Source organism: Acinonyx jubatus, chromosome A2 (assembly GCF_027475565.1).
Source record: "Acinonyx jubatus isolate Ajub_Pintada_27869175 chromosome A2, VMU_Ajub_asm_v1.0, whole genome shotgun sequence".
NCBI lineage: Eukaryota > Metazoa > Chordata > Mammalia > Carnivora > Felidae > Acinonyx > Acinonyx jubatus.
Window position 1 is genome coordinate 104,466,701 of NC_069383.1, and position 21,078 is coordinate 104,487,778.

The 21,078-nt window shown below is 53.5% G+C and overlaps 1 protein-coding gene across 11 annotated transcripts in view; it reads left to right on the plus strand.

The window, feature by feature from the left end:
* The window catches only part of TNS3 (tensin 3), a 215,715-nt gene that overhangs the window by 35,227 nt on the left and 159,410 nt on the right, over positions 1–21,078 (plus strand). For 4 of the 11 annotated variants that reach the window (XM_053218741.1, XM_053218739.1, XM_027045991.2 and 1 more), the window contains exon 2: positions 18,650–18,687. In XM_053218741.1, the coding sequence (XP_053074716.1) occupies positions 18,650–18,687 (38 nt within the window). Of the gene's footprint in view, positions 1–1,643; positions 1,912–10,019; positions 10,065–11,337; positions 11,547–11,932; positions 12,042–18,649; positions 18,688–21,078 lie in introns of those variants that run through there. The other 7 variants (XM_027045988.2, XM_027045993.2, XM_027045990.2 and 4 more) reach the window with 6 other exon arrangements.

Consider the following 21,078-nt stretch of genomic DNA (forward strand, 5'->3'; position numbering starts at 1 on the left):
ATCCGACTTCAGCTCAGGTCATGATCTTGCGGCCTGTGGGTTCGAGCCCCGCATCGGGCTCTGTGCTAACAGCTCAGAGCCTGGAGCCTGCTTCAGATTCTGTGTCTCTCCCTCTCTCCCTGTTCCTCCCCTGCTCGCAGTCGGTCTGTCTCTCTCAAAACTAAATAAACATTAAAAAAAAAATTTTTTTTAACAGAAACAGGACTGAGAAACGTTTGCAAAAAACACAAGTCTGAATGCGGCCCAGAAAAATGAATAGTGATGAATGAATCTCGGAAATGAATGAATGAATGAATGAAGAGAGGCTTAAGCTGAGTGGGAGCCATGAGAATAAACAGGTGTCTGCATCTGAATGGCGTGATGCTGTTTGTTATGTTGCTGCTGTTGTTGTTGTGTGTGTGTGTGTGTGTGTATGGCTGAAAGTCAGAGCTTTGCTGTTTCCCTGCAGAAACAGGAAGATGGGTGTTCAGTGCCGGAACCCGAGAGGTTAATTCTGGCCTTGAATCCGCGGCTGGAATTCGCACATGTGTTAGCCATAAAGGCCTAGCTCTAGCCCACCCCGACTGTTCCCAGCGCTAAGGCATTGGAGTTGCTCACGGAATCAGAGATGCGAAACAGAGTGTTAGAACCACGCAGGGCTGAGCTGTGGTGTGTGGGGGGTGGGGGTGGGGGTTAGGATGGCTCTTGGGCCGGGCACAGAGGCAGGCCAGTGAGCTGAGATCCACTGCTCCACAGTGACAGCCGTGTCCCCTCAGTCCTGTGGAGGCAGGTGGGGGGGGGGGGGTTCTGGCGAGCTTAGGAAGCGAGCTGTTCTGTCCGTGCATCCAGCCTGGCTCTGGGCTGCCCTACAGGCTAAGTGACCCTTCCACTTTCCAGGTGTCCGGCTTCCTCTTCTGTGACATTCTGCCCGGACCCTCCGGGTCACCTTCACCTCCCACGCTTGGGGTTTTAAATTTCTTTCTAAAGCTGCAGGGCCAGAGAGGAAAGCAGGACTCTAGAAAGCAGGATGTGATTGTCCAGCAGCTGGACGGTCCCGAGGATGGTGAGGCGGGGAAGAGAGCGGGGATCCCAGCCCCCCAGCTGTGGAAGGACCCCAATCATTAGCTGCGAGCTTGCTGGGACCCGCACGTGGTCCTCAGCCACCTCTAGCAGGGAGGGCTGCCTGCTTTCCTCGCTTGAAGAGGTGCACTGGAAAGAGAACCTATCTGCGTTGGAATTTTCCTTCTTTCCACCCCAAACGCACTGTTGGTTAGCTGCGCAGACTGCCCTCAATACTGAGCATTACAGATGCAGGTTTAGTGAACGACACTCAGGATTTTAAAATCCTGGAAGCCTGAGAGCCGGCAGGTTTGATGTTAAGCCCCTGGGTTGGCATTCCCGGAGAGGTCTGAAATCCTAGCCAAGCTGACCTCCAGCCAAAGGCGTGGGTAATCAAGTCTGATGGCAGCGGAAGGTTTGCCCCCCAACCCTGCCCGGGGAGGCGTTTCTTCTCCACTTTGCCTGCGTTTGGCTGAGAAGCCTTTTGCCTGCTCTGGAGCTGCGGTCTGGGGCGGGGGAGGGAGGGCTAATTCGTGTCAGATGGAGGGGCGCCCGGGGGACCGTGCGCTCGCTCGCCTGGCTTTTGTTCCCGGCGTCTGACTCCTGACGGTAGAGTGGACGTGGAGGTGCCGGCTGCGTCCTTTCGGGGCTCCGGGGTCCAACTTTTCCTGGGACTTGCAGGCGTAGGGGCCCTGGAGGCATCCCAGCCCCGCTCGGGCGCGGGAGAGGGGACAGCGCCCGCCGCGGCCGACCTCGAGGGGCCGGGCTGTGCTCTCTGCGGGCGCCCGGGCGGCCATGCGGCTGCGCGCCTTGACCTCGGGGCCCCCTGGAGGGTGCGCGCGCGGGGCCCGGGCGCGCCGGCACCGGCGCCAGGTGAGTGGGTGCGGGGCCGCAGGGGCGCGGGGCAGAGGGGGCGCTGCGGCTCGGGCTTCTTGGAGAGGGCGAGCGGGGCGCTCAGAGCTGGGAGCAAGGGCGCGGGGCGGGGGGAGCGCTTTGAGACTGGTGCGCGCGCGGGTGGAAGCGTGTCCGTGCGCCCACGTGCGTCTGTGCGCCCGTGGCTGTGCGCGCCCGTGTGTGCTCGCGTGCCCTCTCTTTGCGCTAGCGTGCACCTTCCCGCATGTTTCTGTGTGCACGCGCGTGAGTACCTTGTGCACGCGCGCAGGGGGCCCCTAGCGGGGATGCCAGCCGTTGCCTGGTGGGAGGCGGGGGCCCTGGTGAGCCCATGTGGAGTGGGGGGCGGTTCAGGGTTAACTCTCCAATCCAGCTGCCTCTCGATCCTGTTTCCGTGGACTCCTTTTCCCGAGTGGAAGTAGGACACTGGTCGTGACGCGGACCTGAGGCGCAGCGCAGGTTTCTTTCAAAGGGAGAGGGCCGCTGGCCCTGTGCTGATGTCGGGGATGTGCTAGCATGTTGCCAGAGTGCAAGGTCACCGGGGCCACATTGCAGTCCGTGGTGCAGGGGACAGTCCTCCGCAGCGTTGGCATTGGACCCAGCAGATGCCCCCAGAAGGTTGAGCACCCCTTTCTTTGAGTCTAATGGTTAGGCATTTAGTGCATTCTTTTTCCAGGAAACTTTTCTAAGGTTCTGAGAAAGGAGAAGTCAAAATGTCAGCCACTTTGAGTCACTTTGGGTTGCCCTCCATTGCGATTTTCAGTTTAGCAGCCAGGCAGGCACTCTTGCTGGGAAGCTTGGGGACTGTGTGTAGTGTGCTGTGCGGAAAGGGCATCTGTCCGGACGCCTGTGATCTGTGGCTGCCATGGGGTGGAAACCTCGGTGGGCGGCTTTAGGGGCCACTGTGTCCCTGCAGAAGGGTTTTGTGGCCCTTGAACTTCAGGGTCAAGTTGGTTCCCCCGTCTGCTGGCCAGAATGCCAAGTACCAGAACTCACCCCGAGATCCTCTTTCCCAAGAGGAGAACAGCTCAGGGTGTGCTGATTCAGCCTTTGTGAGGGTCCCTGCCTCGCTACTGTAACATTAGCCCCCTGACCGTAGGGAGAGGTCTGTGCAGTTTTGCACTTGCGTAGAGCAGAGCAGAGGGTTACCCTTCCCCGCTCACGTGGGGCTTTCCTTGCTCAGCTTTGCAGAGATTTTTCTGTCTGAAAAGAGACTTCACAATCAAGAGCGGCACTAATTACTGGGTACCCCTCGGGGAGTCCTCGTGGACCGGGCAGCCCTGCTCGCTGCCCTTCCAACTGTCTGCTCCCGACAATTAAATGCAATTTAGATTCCTGAACCGGAGCTTGCTAAACGCGGCAGCACTGAAGCCTCCCCTCCCCCGCGCACCCCGCGGCCCCACCTCCCCTGGAGAAATGAAAGCAAAGTATCAGGTGAAAACAAAGGCAGTCTAATCCCGTCTAGCTCATTTCACAATGGAGATGTTATGTACAGATGAAGCGTGAGCAGATGTTATTACACTATCTGGAGCGGGGTCCTCGGGGACGCGGCCACCGACCGGGCATCGGCTCCCGAACAGCACCTCTGCTGTTTCCCCCTCCGGTCTTCTAGAGGCGGCCCAGCGGGCCAGGAAACCGCAGGAACACAGTGCCTCTTTCTCCCCGGTTCCAATAAAGGTATTTGTAAGGAATAAAAGGTCACAGTATCCTCCACTGGCCCAGGAACTGGGGCCAATTCATTCCGTTAACAAATGTTAATTGAGGGTCCAAAGGTTCGCCCTTCTGCCAGCCGCCGCCTCTCGGGGAGTGGGGGGTGGGGGGGGAGGGAGATTCAGAGGCAAATGGATGAGAGCCCCGTGTCCTGCCTTTGGGACGTTGCAATAGAGCATAGGCGAGAAGGCATATAAACAAATGACTGAAACACGAGGGGGGAAGCCTGTGCCAACTGGGCCACTGCCACAGAGGACTGTATTTTTAGATGCCTGAGAGCCTGCTCCTCCTGTCTGAGCACGAGACGGGTGGAGACAGGGTCTGAGCCCACAACCCTTTCCTTTGGCCGTGTGGTTTCGGTTTTGCATCTTTTCCCTGTTTGTGGGACAGTGGTGGTCATGGTTACGGCACAGAAGGAGACTGCCAATGTCCTGACCTTGTCCTAGGGGCTCCGGCGTCCACCTTTTGCAAACCTCGAGCGCAGGAGCCCCGCTATCATAAAGTTGAATCTCTTGGGGCACCCGGGGGGCTCAGTTGGTTAAGTCTCCAATTGGCTCTGGTCATGATCTCGCGGGTTGTGAGTTTGAGCCCCAAATTGGGCTCTGTGCTGTCAGCACGGAACCCGCTTTGGATTTGCCGCCTCTCCCCAGCTTCTGCATGCCCTCTCTCTCTCAAAAATAAATAAACACTAAAAAAAAAAGTTGAGTCTCCTGAAAAAAACCCGTAATAATAAGGATGTGAACAAGCACATACTAACAGTGCCCTATGTGTATGCAGGATGGATCCTTATAGAATAGTCCATTATGTAGCAGTGGCTCTCAGGCCAGCTGCAGATCGGAATCGTGGGATGAGTTTTGAAAAAGTTTGTGTTCTGGCCCCATTTCCAGATTATCTGTGTTCACTGGTCCGGGTGGGGTTTGGGCAGAGTGGTTTCCTTTTTTGTTTTCTAAGGTTCATTTATTTATTTTGAGAGAGGGAGAGCAAGCAGGGGAGGGGCAGAGAGAGAGGGAGAGAGAGAATCCCAAGCAGGCTCTGCACTGTCAGTGCAGAGCCCGATGCAGGGCTGGAACCCACAAACTGTGAGATCGTGACCTGACCCGAAACCAAGAGTTGGAGTCTAACCGACTGAGCCACCCTGGTGCCCGTAGCAGAGTGGTTTTAAAAACTGACCAGGTGATTCACCCCTCCCCCGTTCATGCTCTGTCTCTCTTTGTCCCAAAAATAAATAAACGTTGAAAAAAAAAAAAAAAGGGGCGCCTGGGTGGCGCAGTCGGTTGAGCGTCCGACTTCAGCCAGGTCACGATCTCGCGGTCCGTGAGTTCGAGCCCCGTGTCGGGCTCTGGGCTGATGGCTCAGAGCCTGGAGCCTGTTTCCGATTCTGTGTCTCCCTCTCTCTCTGCCCCTCCCCCGTTCATGCTCTGTCTCTCTCTGTCCCAAAAATAAATAAACGTTGAAAAAAAAAATTTTAAAAAATAAAAACTGACCAGGTGATTCCCTTAGGCTGCCGGGGCACACAACTGGCACCTGGTATAGCGGTTGGTCATTGACAGGAGCTCTCTTCATAGGCAGAAGGGGAAGGTATCCTCTGTGTCCCCAAGTCTCTAGTGACTTGCCCAGGGTTACAGAGCTTGTACAGCAGGCAGCAGAACCTGTGTCCTGCTTGGTTCATGACACGTTGCCTCCTTAGGCTTGGCAAGGTCAACAAAAACACCACGAGATGACTGATGAAGTGACAAGATGGCTGAGGGACTAGACGTGGTCAGGGAAGACATGGGTGAAAATGGGACTAGAGACGGTCCCCTGGAAAGCTGTAAGCTGCCAGCACTCAGGACAGGTTGAACTGCAGGGAAGGAGAGACCCTCCCCAGCATCTGTTCACACTGGAATCGCCCCTCTGCCAGTTTCCGTCCCTTGGCAGTGGCTGGTGGAGTTGTCTGCCGACAAGCTTGTAAGACCAACTGGGGACAGGAGCTGTGAGTGATTAGTTATGTCTGCCGTAGGTCAGGGAGTAAGGAGTTGTGGTCTGTGTGCTGATGAATCACTCTTCCATAGACCTCAGGGCAACATTTGTCGAAAACTAGGATTCAGAGTGTTCGTTCAACACCTCGTACTTGCTAGTGTGATGTGGGATCCTGAGAATATACTTCGGAAGAAGATGCAGTTTCAAAATATAATAGAAAATGTGATTGAATTGTACACTTAATTATGTGCCATCTTACAAGTTGTTTTGGCAATTCTAAGTGCTTTGAATTTAAATATGAGTTTTAGAATCCATCTGTAAATGAAAAAACAACAGATTTTTTATTCAGATTGTGTTGAATCTGTGGATTTTATGAAAGAACTGCAGCTTAACTACATTAGCCATGAACACGGTATATCTCTATCTGTTTAGGTCTTCCTCACATTCTTTCTGAAATGATTTATAGTTTTTCCTTTATAAGCCTTTCACAGAATTTTTAAGGTTTATCCCTGAGGATTTAATATTTTTGATGATGCTGTAAATGGTAATGTTCTTTGAATTTTAGATTCTGAAGTTCATCGCTAGTATGTAGAAATACAGTTTGTACATTCATTGATCTCCTGTCCTTCCACTTTGCTAAACGTGCTTGTTCTAGAACTTTTTTGTAGATTTTGTGAGATATTTGTTTCTTTATATTTTTATTATTATTATGTTTTAATTTTTATAGCTTTATTTTTGAGAGAGAGAGAGAGAGAGAGAGAGAGAGAGAGAGGGAGGGAGAGAGAGAGGCAGCACAAGCAAGGAGAGAGGGAGGGAGACACAGAATCCGAAGCAGGCTCCAGGTTCCGAGCTGTTAGCATAGAGCCTGATGTGGGGCTTGAACTCATGAACTGTCAGATCACGACTCGAGCCAAAGTTGGATGCTTAACCCACTGAGCCACCCAGGTGCCCCTATTTATTTATTTTTAAATGTTTATTTATTTTTGAAAGAGAGAGAGAATGAGCACATGTGGGGGAGGGACAGAGACAGACAGAGCATGAGCAGGGGAGGGGCAGAGAGAGAGGGAGACACAGAACCTGAAGCAGGCTCCAAGTTCTGAGCTTTCCGCATAGAGCCTGATGTGGGGCTTGAACTCATGAACTGTGAGATCATGACCTGAACTGAAGTCAGATGCTCAACCGACTGAACCACCCAGGTGCCCTTTTTTTTTTTTTTAATAGATAGTGGTGTCATCAGTGATTAAAGACAGTTTTACGTTTTCCTTTCCAAACTGGATACCTATTATTTATTTTTCTTGCCCGGTTGCACTGATTAGAACCTCTAGAACAACATTAAATAGAAATGTTGATTGAAGACATCCTTGCCTTGTTCCAGAGCTTAAAGGGAAAGCAGTCTGTCGTCGTTAAATATGGGGTTTGCGGTAGATGTCACCACGTTGAGAAAGTTTCTGTCCTGATTTGAGAGTGTTTCTCAGGAAATGGATCTTGGATTTTGTCAGAGTTATTTTCTGATTAATTGAAAGATTGTAGGTTTCTTTTTAGTTTATTGATTGATATTTGAATGTTCAACTAAGTCTGCCTCCCTGGAACAAATCCTGTTTGCCATGATGTATTATTTAGAAGTGTGTTATTTAGTTTCCAAGTACTTGAAGGATTTTGCAGGGATATATATATATATATATATATTATATATTTTAATAGTTTCTAATAGAATGCCATTGTGGTCGGAGAACATATTTAGTACAGTTTGAATACTTTTAAGTTTATTTGGACTTGTTTTATGTTCCAGACTGTGTTCTGCCTCAGGAAGCATTCTTTATGCACTCGAAAAGGATGTGTCTTCTGTGCTTGGGGTCAGATGTCAACTAGGCCAAGTTATTTGATAACGCCGTTCAGCTTTTGTGTATCTTTGCTTATTGCTTGGTCTTTCCTGAGGCCTTTTCCCTTGGTTTGTAGATGATGGCCTTCTTCTGAGTCCCCAGATGGACGACCCTGGCATGTGAGCCACCCCCCCCCCCCCCCCCCCCGTGTCTCTTCCCCTTCTTGTAAGGGCACCTATAAGAATTACTGTATTAGGATCCCACCCTTATGACCTTATTTGGCCTTAATCACCTCTTTAGAAGGCCCCATCTCCAAATACATCCCATTTGGGGTCAGGGCTTCGATGTATGAGTTTCGTGGGGACACAGTTCAGTCTAACACAGGGATAATTAAGTTTCTGATTGTATTTACACATTTGTCTCTCTGTCTCTGTGATCCTGTCATTTCTTGCTTCATGTATTTTGAACGTTTTGTTAATAGGTGCATACATGTTTAGGATCGTATGCTCTCTTGATGCATGTACGCTTTTATCATTAGGAAATCGTGGGTAGTGTTCGTTGATCTGGAGTCTACAATGTCTGATAGCAGTATAGCCACTCCAGCTTTCCTTTGATTAACATTATCATTGTATATTTTTTCTATTCTTTGTCTTTTTAAAAGAGTATAATCTGACAACCATTGCCTTTTTTTTTTTTTTCAACGTTTATTTATTTTTGGGACAGAGAGAGAGACAGAGCATGAACGGGGGAGGGGCAGAGAGAGAGGGAGACACAGAATCGGAAACAGGCTCCAGGCTCCGAGCCATCAGCCCAGAGCCTGATGCGGGGCTTGAACTCACGGACCGCGAGATCGTGACCTGGGTGAAGTCGGACGCTTAACCGACTGCGCCACCCAGGCGCCCCAACCATTGCCTTTTAATTAAGGTATTTAAACTGTTTGTGTAATGTGATTCCTAATACGGTGAGGTTTCAATCTACCATGTTTTCTATTTCTCTCACCTAGTCATTGATCTACTCTCTCTTTTTTGCCATGTTTAGATTAATTGAACTTTTATTTAATTCGTTATTTTTTACATTTTTATTAACAATTGTTTTAATGTTTATTCATTTTTGAGAGACAGAGCATGAGTGGGGGAGGTGCAGAGAGAGAGAGGGAGACACAGGATCCGAAGCAGGCTCTGAGCTGTCAGCACAGAGCTCAACGTGGGGCTCGAACCCACGAACTGTGAGATCATGCCCTGAGCTGAAGTCGGACGCTTAACCGACTGAGCCACCCAGGTGCCCCATATTTTTTTATTTTTTAAAATATTTTATTTTTTAAGTAATCTCTCTACCCAGCATGGGGCTCTAACTCATGACCCCGAGATCAAGAGTCACACGCTCCACCGCCTGAGCCACCCAGGTGACCCCTGATTAATTGAATTTGCAAACAATAATTTCCTTTTATCTGCTTTGTTGGATTATTATCTATCTATCCCTCATTATTTTAGTGGTTGCTTTGGGGCTTACAGTTTATCACAGTCGCCTTTGCGTGATAGTATGCAACTTCACAGATAGTAGGAGAGCCTTCCAGTAAAATGCGTTCCATTCCTCTTTTCCTGAGCTTTGTGCTGTTTTATTATATTTACTTTTACATGTGTTAAGCCCCACGTTTCATCATTATTAGTTTTTGCCTGGCCAATTATCTTGTAGTGAGTTTCCAGGACGAGAAAATCTTACGTACCGATCTGTGCACGTACTTAACCATTTCTGGTGCTGTACCATCTGCGTAAAGCCATCTTTCCACTCGCAATCATTTTCCTTGCGCTCAGACGACGTGTAGCTTGTCTTGTGGTGTCATGTCAGCTGGTGATGAATTATTTCAGCTTTCGTGTATCATAAGAATTTTTAAATTCACTTGAGTTTTTGAAAGCTCTTTCTGCCGGGTCCAGAATTCTAGGTTGGCAGATTTTCTCTTGGCACTTTGTATTTTCTGAGAGAAATCTGCTGTTTTGCTAATGGTTGTCCCCTGTCCTAACATGCCTTTTCCTACCCTCTGGGGGCACAATTTTCTGTGTATCACTGGGTTCAAGCAGTGTGATTATTGTGTGTCATTTCTGGCACACTTCCTTTTTTAGTGTTTGATGTTTATTTTTGAGGGAGAGAGAGAGAGAGCAGGGGAGGGGCAGAGAGAGGGGGAGACACAGACTTTGAACCAGGCTCCAGGCTCTGAGCTGTCAGTACAGAGCCCGACGCGGGGCTTGAACTCACGAATCGTGAGATCATGACCCGAGCCAAAGTCGGCAACCCCACTGACACACTTCTTGTACTTGGGATTTGTTCTTCAGTCTATGGGTTTAGAGTTCTGCTCAGATTTTGGAGAAGTTTTAGCCATTATTTTCTCAACTATTCCCCTCCTTCCTTTACAGAGGCCCCAGTGACACCTGTGTTAGGCTGCTCGAACGTTCTCCCCGCTCACTGATGCTCTGTTCATCTATCTCTTTACTTAGGGGGTCTCTTCTTTCTGTGCCTTGTTTCGGGCAGTTCGTACCGTGACACTCGCACAATCCGCACACGCGTGCTCGTCAGTACCCGGCTGGACGGTTCAGAGGGCCCTCTGCACATCTTAGGCCTTCCATGCAGCTCTGTCTTGTGGTGTTCGGGCGAGTGAGCCCTTTCTGCTTTGTTCTGTGGACGCTTAGCACCGTCTCTTCCATCCCGGTAGTAGGTACCTTGGCCCCCTTCTTCCCTGCATCCTGGGACCTTGCTCGGTGCAGGAATCTGGGGCAGTCACAGAACTCGGGCCACTTTTTTCCCTGCCTCTGAGGAACTAGATAGATTGGTTTGCCTGTTCATGAACCTCCTATAAATAGGCATCGCTATGTGCTTTTGTGTCGGAGTGTTTTTGTTTAGCACAGTCATGCTTTCGATGCCCACCCGGGATGCGTGACGTCATGTGTATTAGTAGCAAGCTGTTGCGTGTACCTGAGACAGTGTTCCATGGTAGGAATATATCAGGCTTTCTCTGTCCAGTCTCCTTCTGATGGACATTTGGGTTATTTCCTCTCTGGGGCACTCTTTTTATTTTTAATGTTTATTTTTGAGAGACAGAGAGAGAGAGAGAGAGAGACAGAGTGTGAACAGAGGAGGGGCAGAGAGAAAGGGAGACACAGAATCCGAAGCAGGCTCCAGGCTCTGAGCTGTCAGCACAGAGCCCGATGTGGGGCTCAAACTCACAGACCGTGAGATCATGCCCTGAGCCGAAGTGGGATGCTCAACCAACTGAGCCACCCAGGCACCCCTGACTTCTATTTTAATGTTTATTTATTTTTGAGAGAGAGAGAGAGAGAGAGAGAGAGAGAGAGAGAGGGAGAGGGAGAGAGAGAGAGAGAACATGAGCAGGGGAGGGGCAGAGAGAGAGGAAGACACAGAATTGGAAGCAGGTTCCAGGCTCTGAGCTGTCAGCACAGAGTCCAACGCAGGGCTCGAACCCATGAACCGTGAGGTCATGACCTGAGCCGAAGTCTGATGGTTACCCGACTGCACCGCCCAGGCGTCCCTGGGGCACTATTAAGTAAAGCAGCGCTGACCATTCTTGCACAAGACTTGTGGGCATATGCACTTATTTCTGCCTTAGCGTCTGCAGGAGTGACATTGCTGGGTCACAGAACTGGTGTAGATCTAAAAACATTTATAAGAAACTGTACTTGTATCATTGGAGTTACATTCTTGGTAACATTTCATCTCCCAGGGAGTCGAGGCTTCACCTGGTGGTCGGTGTGGGGCCTCGTGAATCCACGTGGGTGTCAGTTACTGGGTGGGGGTGGGGGTGGGGGTGGGTGGTTTCTAAGGCAGGTTGAAGTTTTGTAAGATTATCAGATGCGGCCGTGAGCCTTGACCCTCCCAACGCGGGTTGGGTAGGTAAGTGGTTCGTTTACTCTCAGGACCAGTGTGCGTAGCGGATTCCGTGCTGTGCCAGGTTTAGGGAGGAACCATGAATCTGACATGCTGGTCGTCCGTGACCGCTTCTCCTTCCACAGACGTGCACATTCCCTCGGAGAAGCCAAGGGGCTGGGATTATCAGTCACTTGGCTTCCCCTGAACACAGTGGTGCTGTTGGCCGAGCACTTCTTCCAGAGGAGCAAGCAAGTGATGAGGTCCGGGAATGCCTCTGGGGTACTTTGTCTGGTGACTAGGTGGTTGTGCGCCCACAGCGTGGGAGCTAACACGCGATCACATGAACAGCACTGATGAGTGCCGGCTCCCGACTCCCATCACCCATTTACAGGGGGATTTGTGGGCAGGGTGGGGGTGCGCTCCCGTGGGGGCTCTGGCGTCGAGAATGCTGACGGGGTATCCAAGGCTCCCCCGGGGAATCCCAGTGCCGGCTTCTCCTTCTTCTCTGTGTAACGGGTCAAGTTCCTCTTTTAGCTCTTCCCAAACTCCGCCTGGATGCCTTGTTTCCTGGAAGGGAAAAGAGCGAGCAAACGCCCTAGGAATTGTAGAGCTGACAGCTTCTCCTTCTGCGTTTTCAGCCAGAAGAGTTACCGAGCCTGCACAGCTTTAAGAGCACAGCCTTCAAAAAACCCAAGGTGTGCGGGGTTTGCAAGCAGGTTATTGACAGCCAAGGAATTTCATGCCGAGGTGAGTCTGTGTTTCTCATTCTCTTGCTGTGAAACCGAAACATAGCAAACAAACAAACAAACAAACAAACAAACAGAAAACCAAAATGAAAACCTTCTTTTGGGAGTTTCCAGAAGTTAAATCGCAGAATTCCCCTTCCTGGCCTGTGTTTATCGCCCAGCTGTGCTGGGCAGGGACCCGCCGTATTTACACAGATTTCTGCCGGGAGGAAGCTCGTCCAGAAGAAGCAGAGAGTTACTGGTGTCGGGTTGGGGACAGCAGTGACCGCGCGGGCGTGACTGCCCTCTGTCCGGCCCGTGGTGTCCGTGATACTGGTCATTGAGTCGTGTGCTCTGACCCCTTAAGAGTTTGCAAATGAACGTTCTGCACCTCGGGGTCAGGGCTTGCTGTGTGGAGCGCTTCAGCCCGCTGTCAGGCGCCACTGCCGTCGGGAGACAAAGCCACCAGCTTCGCCGTCTGATGCTTAAGCACTGGGCGGTCGACATGTTTGTGATGTGTTTCTCCTGCTTGCGCGTTAATCAGTCTGTGACAACGGTGTGTAATGGCTCCCTTGAGCCCTGGAGTCTGGGCTGGGGGTCATGGGTCCGCATCACAGGGCAGGGGAAGATGGTCAGACTTCCTTCCGCGGGGTGAGGAGGTGACCCTTCCTCACAGCGCTTGCCGATGGGGCTACCGGAGACATCAGTCTCGCGGCTGCCAGCAGTGCCCCCCTGCCCGACTCCCTAGAATCTCAAGAGACCTTGAGTCCTCTTCTTTGCTAGTGTGTGGCCCTCTCCTTTCTCCCTGGAGGTGGCCTGTGTGACAGGGTCTGGGGAACCCCCTTCAACTGGTTTCCTGTGAGCTGCACCCCAGGCCAAGAGAGGTCTTGCATGGCAGGCTTTGATACTCTTTTGTTCAGGGATCACTCTGATGGCTCCCGATGTGGCCGTGACATTGTCAGGGGATAAAGGCCCGTGGAAAGACCGATCTCATGGGGGTAAATCAGGAGAGTTGGGGTATTTTTGGCATTCAGAGGACCAGGCCTTTCCCCTGCCCCATGGACACACCTGTGGACATATGGGGGCAGGATGTGGGCATGCTGCTCCCAGAGCTGGAGTCGGGAGCTCGGCAGGGTCATTGCCGGTGTAGACGGGGCCCAGCAGGGTGAGTGACTGGCTGCTCAGGGGAAATCATGGCCCTTCTGTGGTTCTGTTTGGTGCACCTGACAAAACATAGTTTGTCTCTATGGTCTCTTCCTTTTCTCAGTAAACTAGAGACAGAAAAGAGACCGTGAGTCGTTTTGTGTCCTGTGATCGATACCCGTCACGTGAGTTTGCGTGTCGAGCCCCTGTGTGCGTGGTGCCCGTGGACGGTAAGGCCTGCCCGTCACGTGTCATCTGAGCAGCCACGCATGCGAGCTTCGTGAGGTTGCGGTGGGAGGCCCTTTCTTTGGTTCATTTCTGGAGAAGCAGTGGGTGTGCTGGAGGGGAGCATGGACGGTGGAGATTTCCCGCTCTGCCTGTCTGTGCTTGAATTTTCCTTTTGAGTGACCCTGGGTAGTATATAAGTACACATGGAACACAGAGCTCGTTGACCGACCGGCTCAGGAAAGTGTCCAAAAGTGTTAGTGATGGTGATGGTGGTGACGTTGGTGATGGTGTTGGTGACCATGGTGATCGTGATGGTGACGATGGGACAATGGAGATGATGCTGACGGTGATGGTGAAGGGTTGGGGTATATTCTGTGACTCAGGCTCATGTTTTTGCTGTTCCTTTTCTGGCTCCTTCTTGACTTTCAAATGCCTTGTTTTCACATTTTAACCTCTTGACTTACCACATATTTCCTATGTGACTAGGTTAGAAGAAAAAGTTTAGTTTTTAAAAAAGTTTATTGATTTTGAGAAAGAGAGAGAGAGAGCAAGTGAGCGAGCCAGGGAAGGGTAGAGGGAAAGGGGGAGAGAGAGAATCTCAAGCAGACTCTATGCTCTCAGTGCAGGGCCCGATGCGGGGCTCGAACTCACAAACCATGAGATCATGACCTGAGCCAAAATCAAGGGTCGGACACTCAACTGACTGGGCCATCGTGTGCCCCGAAAAAGCTTCATTTTTAAGAAGCGGTTACGCTTGCACATTGGGGCTATTTTATCCCTATTTCTGGAACTTTCCAGGGACATGCAGAGATGGAAATGAGGGTGTTGGTGGGGCTACCTGTCTGGTTGTGGCTCGCTTCAAGCTGCTCTGAGCACGTGCACCGGCCACAGTTAGGGTGTGTGGTAACCTGTTCCCGCGGCTCCGCCAGGTCCCCTCGGGTGGCTTGAGGGGTTCAGTTTCCACGGGTAATGCTCTCACACACCCAGTCTGGTCACATGTGAGATAAGCCATTGGAGGGTACAGGTGCGGGTGCCCTCAGTGTTGTGGTTCTGAGTGGGTCTGACAGATGTGAGCTTGGGGATTTTGCCCCGAGGGGAAGACGGATCTGGGAGGACACGGGGCCTGGTCACACGGCACTGATCCCGCCGGAAACGCTTTGCGTGGATCTCAAACTGGATAGGGGAGGACAGATCGGGTGGAAAAGTGACAGAATGAAGGAAGGCTGTGGAGCGGAGCACTCTAGGGAGGAGCCTGAGGAGATGAGGGCTGAGAGAGGGAGCAACAAGGAGGCTGGAGGGAAGCGGAGGGAGGCGGTTTTGTCGGGAGGATTTGATGATGGCTTTGCCCCTTCACTAAACAACACACATTTTAAGCACCTGCTAGAATGACGGGATGAGGAAACTGTGCTCTGTGTGCGGAGGCTCACGGTCTGAGGGGGGAGTCTTGTCTGTGGGGGGAACACAGTCTGAGGGGGGAGTCCTATATGTGGGGGGAACACGGTCTGAGGGGGAGTTCCGTGTGTGTGGGGCTCACAGTTTGAGGGGAAGTCTTGTTTGTGAGGGGTGTCCTGTGTGTGAGGGGCTCATAGTCTGAGAGGGGAGTCCTGTGTGTGTGTGTGCGTGGGGGGGGACACAGTCTGAGGGGGGAGTCCTGTGTGGGGGCAACACAGTCTGAGTTGGGAGTCCTGTGTGTGAGGGGCTCACAGAGCGGGGAGTCCCGTCTATGAAGCCATCCCAGTCCACAGTATGCTAAGCGATCATGGGTGAAGCTTGGGGTAGGTGGCCCATCGCTGGTATTCGCCATCAGTGCCTGCTTTGTGCCCGATGCTGTGTTACGACCCCGGGACGCGGTGGCAGAGGGGACATCGAGTCAACCAAGAGAGCAGCGTGGCTGAGCAGTGTGTGTGTCCAGGCAGGCGTCCTCATGCTGGGGCCCCCGGTTCCCTCCGGCCTGTCCGCCCGGCCAGTTCCTGGCGACAGGGGGAGGCTGGTGAACCTGAGGCTGAGCGGCGAGGGCCGTCTCTCGCTCGGGAGGGATGTGCGGGGTGCCATGTGCAGGGTGCTGCCCGGCCTGGGCCCCGAGGCTCTGGAGGGGGTAGCCCTTCTGGAACAGCCCTGGGCAGCGGGGCCGGGATTTGCACCTGCGCTTTGCAGACCCCGTATCTGCACGGGGAGCCCGGTGTGTGGCGCACAGACCCTGGGGGTGAAGGGACGCGGCGGTGGACTGGATGCTTGTTTGTCCTCCAGGCCTCAGAGCCCGAGGGAGGCACAGGCCCCACGCGGACCCTCGACCTTCTTCCAGCAGGGCTGCGCTTGAGTGCAGCCCCCACTTGACCTGTGGCATTGATCTCCACTCACTCTCTGTCTCTCTCTCTTCTTTTTTCACGTTTATTTAGTTTTGAGGGAGAGAGACGGAGACACAGCATCCGAAGCAGGGTCCAGGCTCCGAGCTGTCGGCACAGAGCCCGACGCGGGGCTTGAACCCGTGAGCTGTCAGATCATGACCTGAGCCGAAGTCGGACAGTTAACCGACTGAGCCTCCCAGGCTCCCCGCTGTGAGAATAGATCTTAAGTGTTCACACACACGTCATGTGATGGACGTGATAATTAACGTGATTGTGGCAAATGCCTCACAATGTAGACCTGTGTCAAGTGTTCAAGCTGTATGTACCCTTTAAATATATACAATTTTGTTGATTATACAGCAGGAAAGCCGGAAGCAAACAGCAGCAGGGCGTGAGTGGCCGTGTTGGCTTCTGAGAAGGGTACGAGGTTAGGGCGAGGCTGGCAGTCAGAGGAAACGTGTGAAAGTCCAGCAAGCCTGTGCCGTGGAAGATGTTATTGCAGCGACCTTGTGCGCGGTGGTCATTCGGTTGGCACGAGCCGCCCTTGCTTGTGTTCATGATGCTCTTGCGGGAGGTTGGCGGTGTACAACCTAGGACACCGTCCTGGGTGAGCTCGGTCCGGAGGAGGCAGATGGGGGCAGAGATCACTGTGAAGTGCTGAGCAGTGGGGATTGGGAGAGGAAGGCAGGCTGGGGCTTCTGGAACACCCTGAGGCACTTAGCCTGGCCTAGGAGGAGTGATGGAGGGCTTCCAGGTGGAGAAGGCGGCTGCCGCTTTCAGTCTTGGAGAAAGAAACGAGTCAGTGGGACACGGAAGGGTGTGTGGGGAGCTCTAGGCAGAGACAGCGGCACGGGGCCAAGATGGCAGGTGGAGGTGTCCATGAAGCGCTGGGATGGGGGGGACGTGGTGGGGCCTCAGATTGACCACCAAATCGCTACTCTGAGGACAACCCGAGCGGCCATCCATAAAACTATGGGGGTCACCAGCGTCCATTCTAGAAGCAACGGCCCACTTCTTGGGTCACCACCTTAGCACTTGCGTGGTTTGTACCACGTTGCTGTAAAGTCGACCTTTGTGAATGTCGCGGCTTTGCCTTTGGCTCTCTTCTGGCTGAGTTGGCTGGCTGTTCACCATGAATGTGTCACACTACCGTCACCCTGCCACTGACCAGAGCCCTCTCCGGGTTGAGTTGGCCTGTGGTCGTAATTATCTGCCACGGCGTGGTGGATTCCTCCAGAAGTTCGTGCCGACCTGTGGCAACAGCGTGTCTCATTTCTCCCTGCGTCTATGGGACAGGGGTTTGGGAGGCCTGTGGCTCTAACCAGGCCTTCCGAGCCGGCTCCCTCGGTGGCTGGTGAGGCCTCAGTTCCCCCACGTGAGGCTCTTTGCAGGGGCACACGGGTCCCTCGGGCCATCCTGGAAGTCTGACCACCATGAGATTCCCGTCCCAGTCCCAGGCTGCAAGCCACCCGCCCCTCCAGGGCGGTTCCTCCGTGCATTTCTGCTACTTGTCACTCACGCAAAGGCCGCGGGCCTCTGCCGAACGTCTTCTGCCTCGGGACCTCCGCTGCCCTCCAGCCCCTGGCTGTGTTTCCCTCCGCGTTTCTCATCTGGAAGCCCCTTCCGGAGGCGAGCCCATCCTGATGAGGAAATCCCTCATGGCCTGTTGGCTGTGTGCACCCATTAGGACACAGAGAGTAAATATTTGTCTTTGCGGATAATCTCACAAACCTCAGAGGCAGAGAGAAACCATTCAGAAAAGAGATCCGCGAAGATAACTACCCTGGCCATTGGTCCTGGAGATCCAGTAACCATCCGCCAGCGGCCGCCTTACTTTGAGGTATCCTCAGTCAGTCCTGCAGGGACCTGCATCAGTTCAGTGTTTCTGAGTCCAGCTCCTGGAGCAGAGAGGGACGGGGTGTGTGTGTGCGCGCGCGTGTGTGTGTGTTGGGGGAACATTCTGGGCTTCCACATGCTAGCCGGGTTTGGGGCCTGCCTCCTGACCCCCGAGGCCTTATTCCCTCAGGACCCCGCACACTTCTGTACCTTGACATTGTGTTTGTAGTCTGAAAGTGGTCTCTTGAATGGGTCCCCTGGGCGTTGCCGTCACCCCGGGAGAGGAAATGGAGGCCCAGAGAGGTCACTGGCCCGGCTCCGGGCAGTGCGGTCGATTAGGTCCTTGCCCCCCATCTCACAGCTGCCCCCTGGACCCCACGATGGGGTTCCCTGTCCTGTGGTTTCTGCCTGGCATCTGGGCACTGGCCGCGTGCCCGAGGCTCGTGGGGGCCGCTGGCGCTGTCCTGCCATCAGCCTGGCCACAGCCTCCGGAGGGCGGGCCTGCGAAATCCCCATTGGTTCCGGCTCTAAGTCTGCACCGTCGGGGGCCCCCCGGACTGACACAGTCTCTCCGCTGCTCACACAATGGCCCCAGCTGAAGGATTCCCCTGCAGGAATTCAGATGTGGATTGATTCTGACAGTGCGTTCCCAGGCCGTCCGGAAGCACGGGGAGTGTGGCGCTCCACTGGCAGCTTTCTCACTAAGTGACAGGCGCCAGGTCTGGCTCTGGCGGGGGGGGGGTGGGGGTGGGGGTGGGGGGGAGGTTGTGGATTTTCTAGTTTCCTGTCCGCCCATCCACAGGGAGAAGCTGGCATCCCCCCGGGCACCGAGGAGGCTTCGTACAACTCAGATCCACCATGGGTCTCCTCCTGGGATCCCGGGAGCGCCGCCCACAGCTGGGTGCCTGCACACCATGGGCACTGGGCTCTGGCCTGAAGCTTGGAGCCACTGGGTGGGGGCGGACCCCCCCCGCCCCCTGCAGCTCCGATCCCCAAGGGTCCAGAGGGTTCATGGGTGCCAGACCTGGTGCTGCAGAACCTGCTCCACTTACACACCTTCTTTCTTTTTGTCTTGCAGCCTGCAAGTATCCCTGCCACAAGAAATGTGAAGCCAAGGTAAGCACCCGTTGAGCTCCTTCCCCGGGGGCCGTGACCCCGCCTTGGCCTTTGCCCCACGGCAGGCGGGTGCAGAAGGTGGACGCTTTGGCCTGTGGCCACAGGCGTGAAACCCTCGGGAAAGGGCTGCTAGATGCTTCGATAGCACGTATACTTTTCGTCTCCGGAGGAAGCCTTAGAGCCTTGGGCTCTGTGTTCCTAATTACAGAAAGTAAAACTCAAGAATTTGGTTTCAGATGAGAATCAAGTAATTGGCCCTGGCCTCGGCACAGGCCTCCCGCCCAGCAGGCGACCCCTTCTTTCTCATGATTACATCATGCCACTTTTCGGGGCTCTGTGGGGGTGGGAATAGGGTTTAGGGCACAGGCCTGGTAGGGGGGGATTTGGGGGGCTCATTAGGGTTAGTTGTTCTTAGATCGGTTGGGGTTCTCAGGCTGTCACGGGAGTTGGGGGCCCTGAATCGGGGAGAGTTGGGCTGGGGTTTGAGTTCCTTGGAGCGCTGAGTTGCCGAGCACCCCTAGAAGCACTGGAAGTCTGGGGTGCTGGGGTGGGGTTAGGACCTCTGTGGGGCAGTGAGGAGGCCTGAAGATGGCGGTGGGCCATCATGGGAACCCTTGGACTGAGGCCTGGTTTTCTGCCTGGGTCACGGTGTCTGCACCTCCAAGTTTTGCAGGCATGCTGGCGGTCCGCAGTGGGGCCTGAACGTGTGGCACCCCCACTCTGGCTGGCCCGCCCTGGCTCAGTGGGAGCCCCCCCCCCAGGTCCCGCAGCCCCGTGGCTGGAGGCCCCAGGGGAGATGGGCTTTTGGAGGGCCTTGGGATTCTGTGGCTGCCGGGCTCCTCCTGGGCAGCTGTTGCTGGGAATTTCCGACTGGCGCCGGCTCTGGGCAGGGCTGGGTGCTGGGGGCGGGCTCGCGCTTGAGCTGGCTTCTCGTGAAGTTCTATGTGGGGGGGCCAGGGATGCTGAGTCCCTTCACCCTGCCTGCCACACGCACATACATGTGCACACACGCACACGGTCACAGCCATACAGGAACGCATGCACACACGTGCACGCACATGGTCACAGCCATATAGGAACGCCATGTGCACACACATGTGCACACACGCACACAGTCACAGCCATACAGGAACACACACGCACACACATGCACGCACACGCACACAGTCACAGCCATACAGGAACACACACACACACATGCACGCACATGGTCACAGCCATACAGGAACGCCATGTGCACACACATGTGCACACACGCACACAGTCACAGCCATACAGGAACACACACGCACACACATGCTCACGCGCGCACACACACACAAGTCACACCCATACAGGAACACATGCACACACATGCATGCACATGCACACAGTTCACACCCGTACAGGAACGCACATGCATACATGCACACAGTCACAGCCATACAGGAACACACACGCACACACATGTGCGCACACACACACGTCATACCTGTACAGGAATGCACACGCACATGGTCACTGCCACACAGGCACACACACGCACACACATGCACGCACACACACAAAGTCACATCCATACAGGAACACATGCACACACATGTGTGCACATGCACACAGTTCACACCCATACAGGAACGCACACACATACATGCACACGGTCACAGCCATACAGGAACACACACACACACACATGCACACACACAATTCACACAGGTCACAGTCACACTCTTCACACACAGACACATGTACCCTCACATGCACACACAGGTGGAAGGCTAGTCCGGCCCTGTGTTTTTTTTTCAAGGAAGAGATTAAATGAGTTTTCTTTTTAAACTTTTTGTATGGGGGATTTGGAGCGCACTGGGAGTGGAGAGGGTCACCCAGCCTGGGGGCCGGCAGCACCGTCCTCTTCGAATCCCTGGTTCCCCCACCTCTCAGAGCTGTCAGATGATGTGCATCCGAACAGCAGTGCTGGCTGTCCTGTCATCCTGTGTGTGTGCCTGGATGTGTGTGCATGTGTGTGTGTGCCTGGATGTGAATATATGTGTACATGCAGATGCATGCATGCGAGTGTGTGCTGTGTGTGTGCCACTGTGCGCCTCTGTCTGTGACGGTATCACAGGCCCGGCCACGCCTGCCTGACAGAGAAGAATTGAGCCCCACTCCTGTTGGCACCGTTTCTTGAAGGGGCCCAGAGCCGGCTACTTATGGGATTGAATTCTTTGGCTCAGAGACTATACCAGAAGTCTTAGCTATCACCGATTATGGCATTTCTAGCCGCAGTAATTGGCAGTTTGCTGAGAGGTAGATAAGCGTTCTCTCTCAGTAGATCAGGGTAGGGGAAATGTATCCGTATTCGGTTTTTTCGATAGCCAGCTTTGAAAGGCAGGAGGGCATTCCACCAGCAAT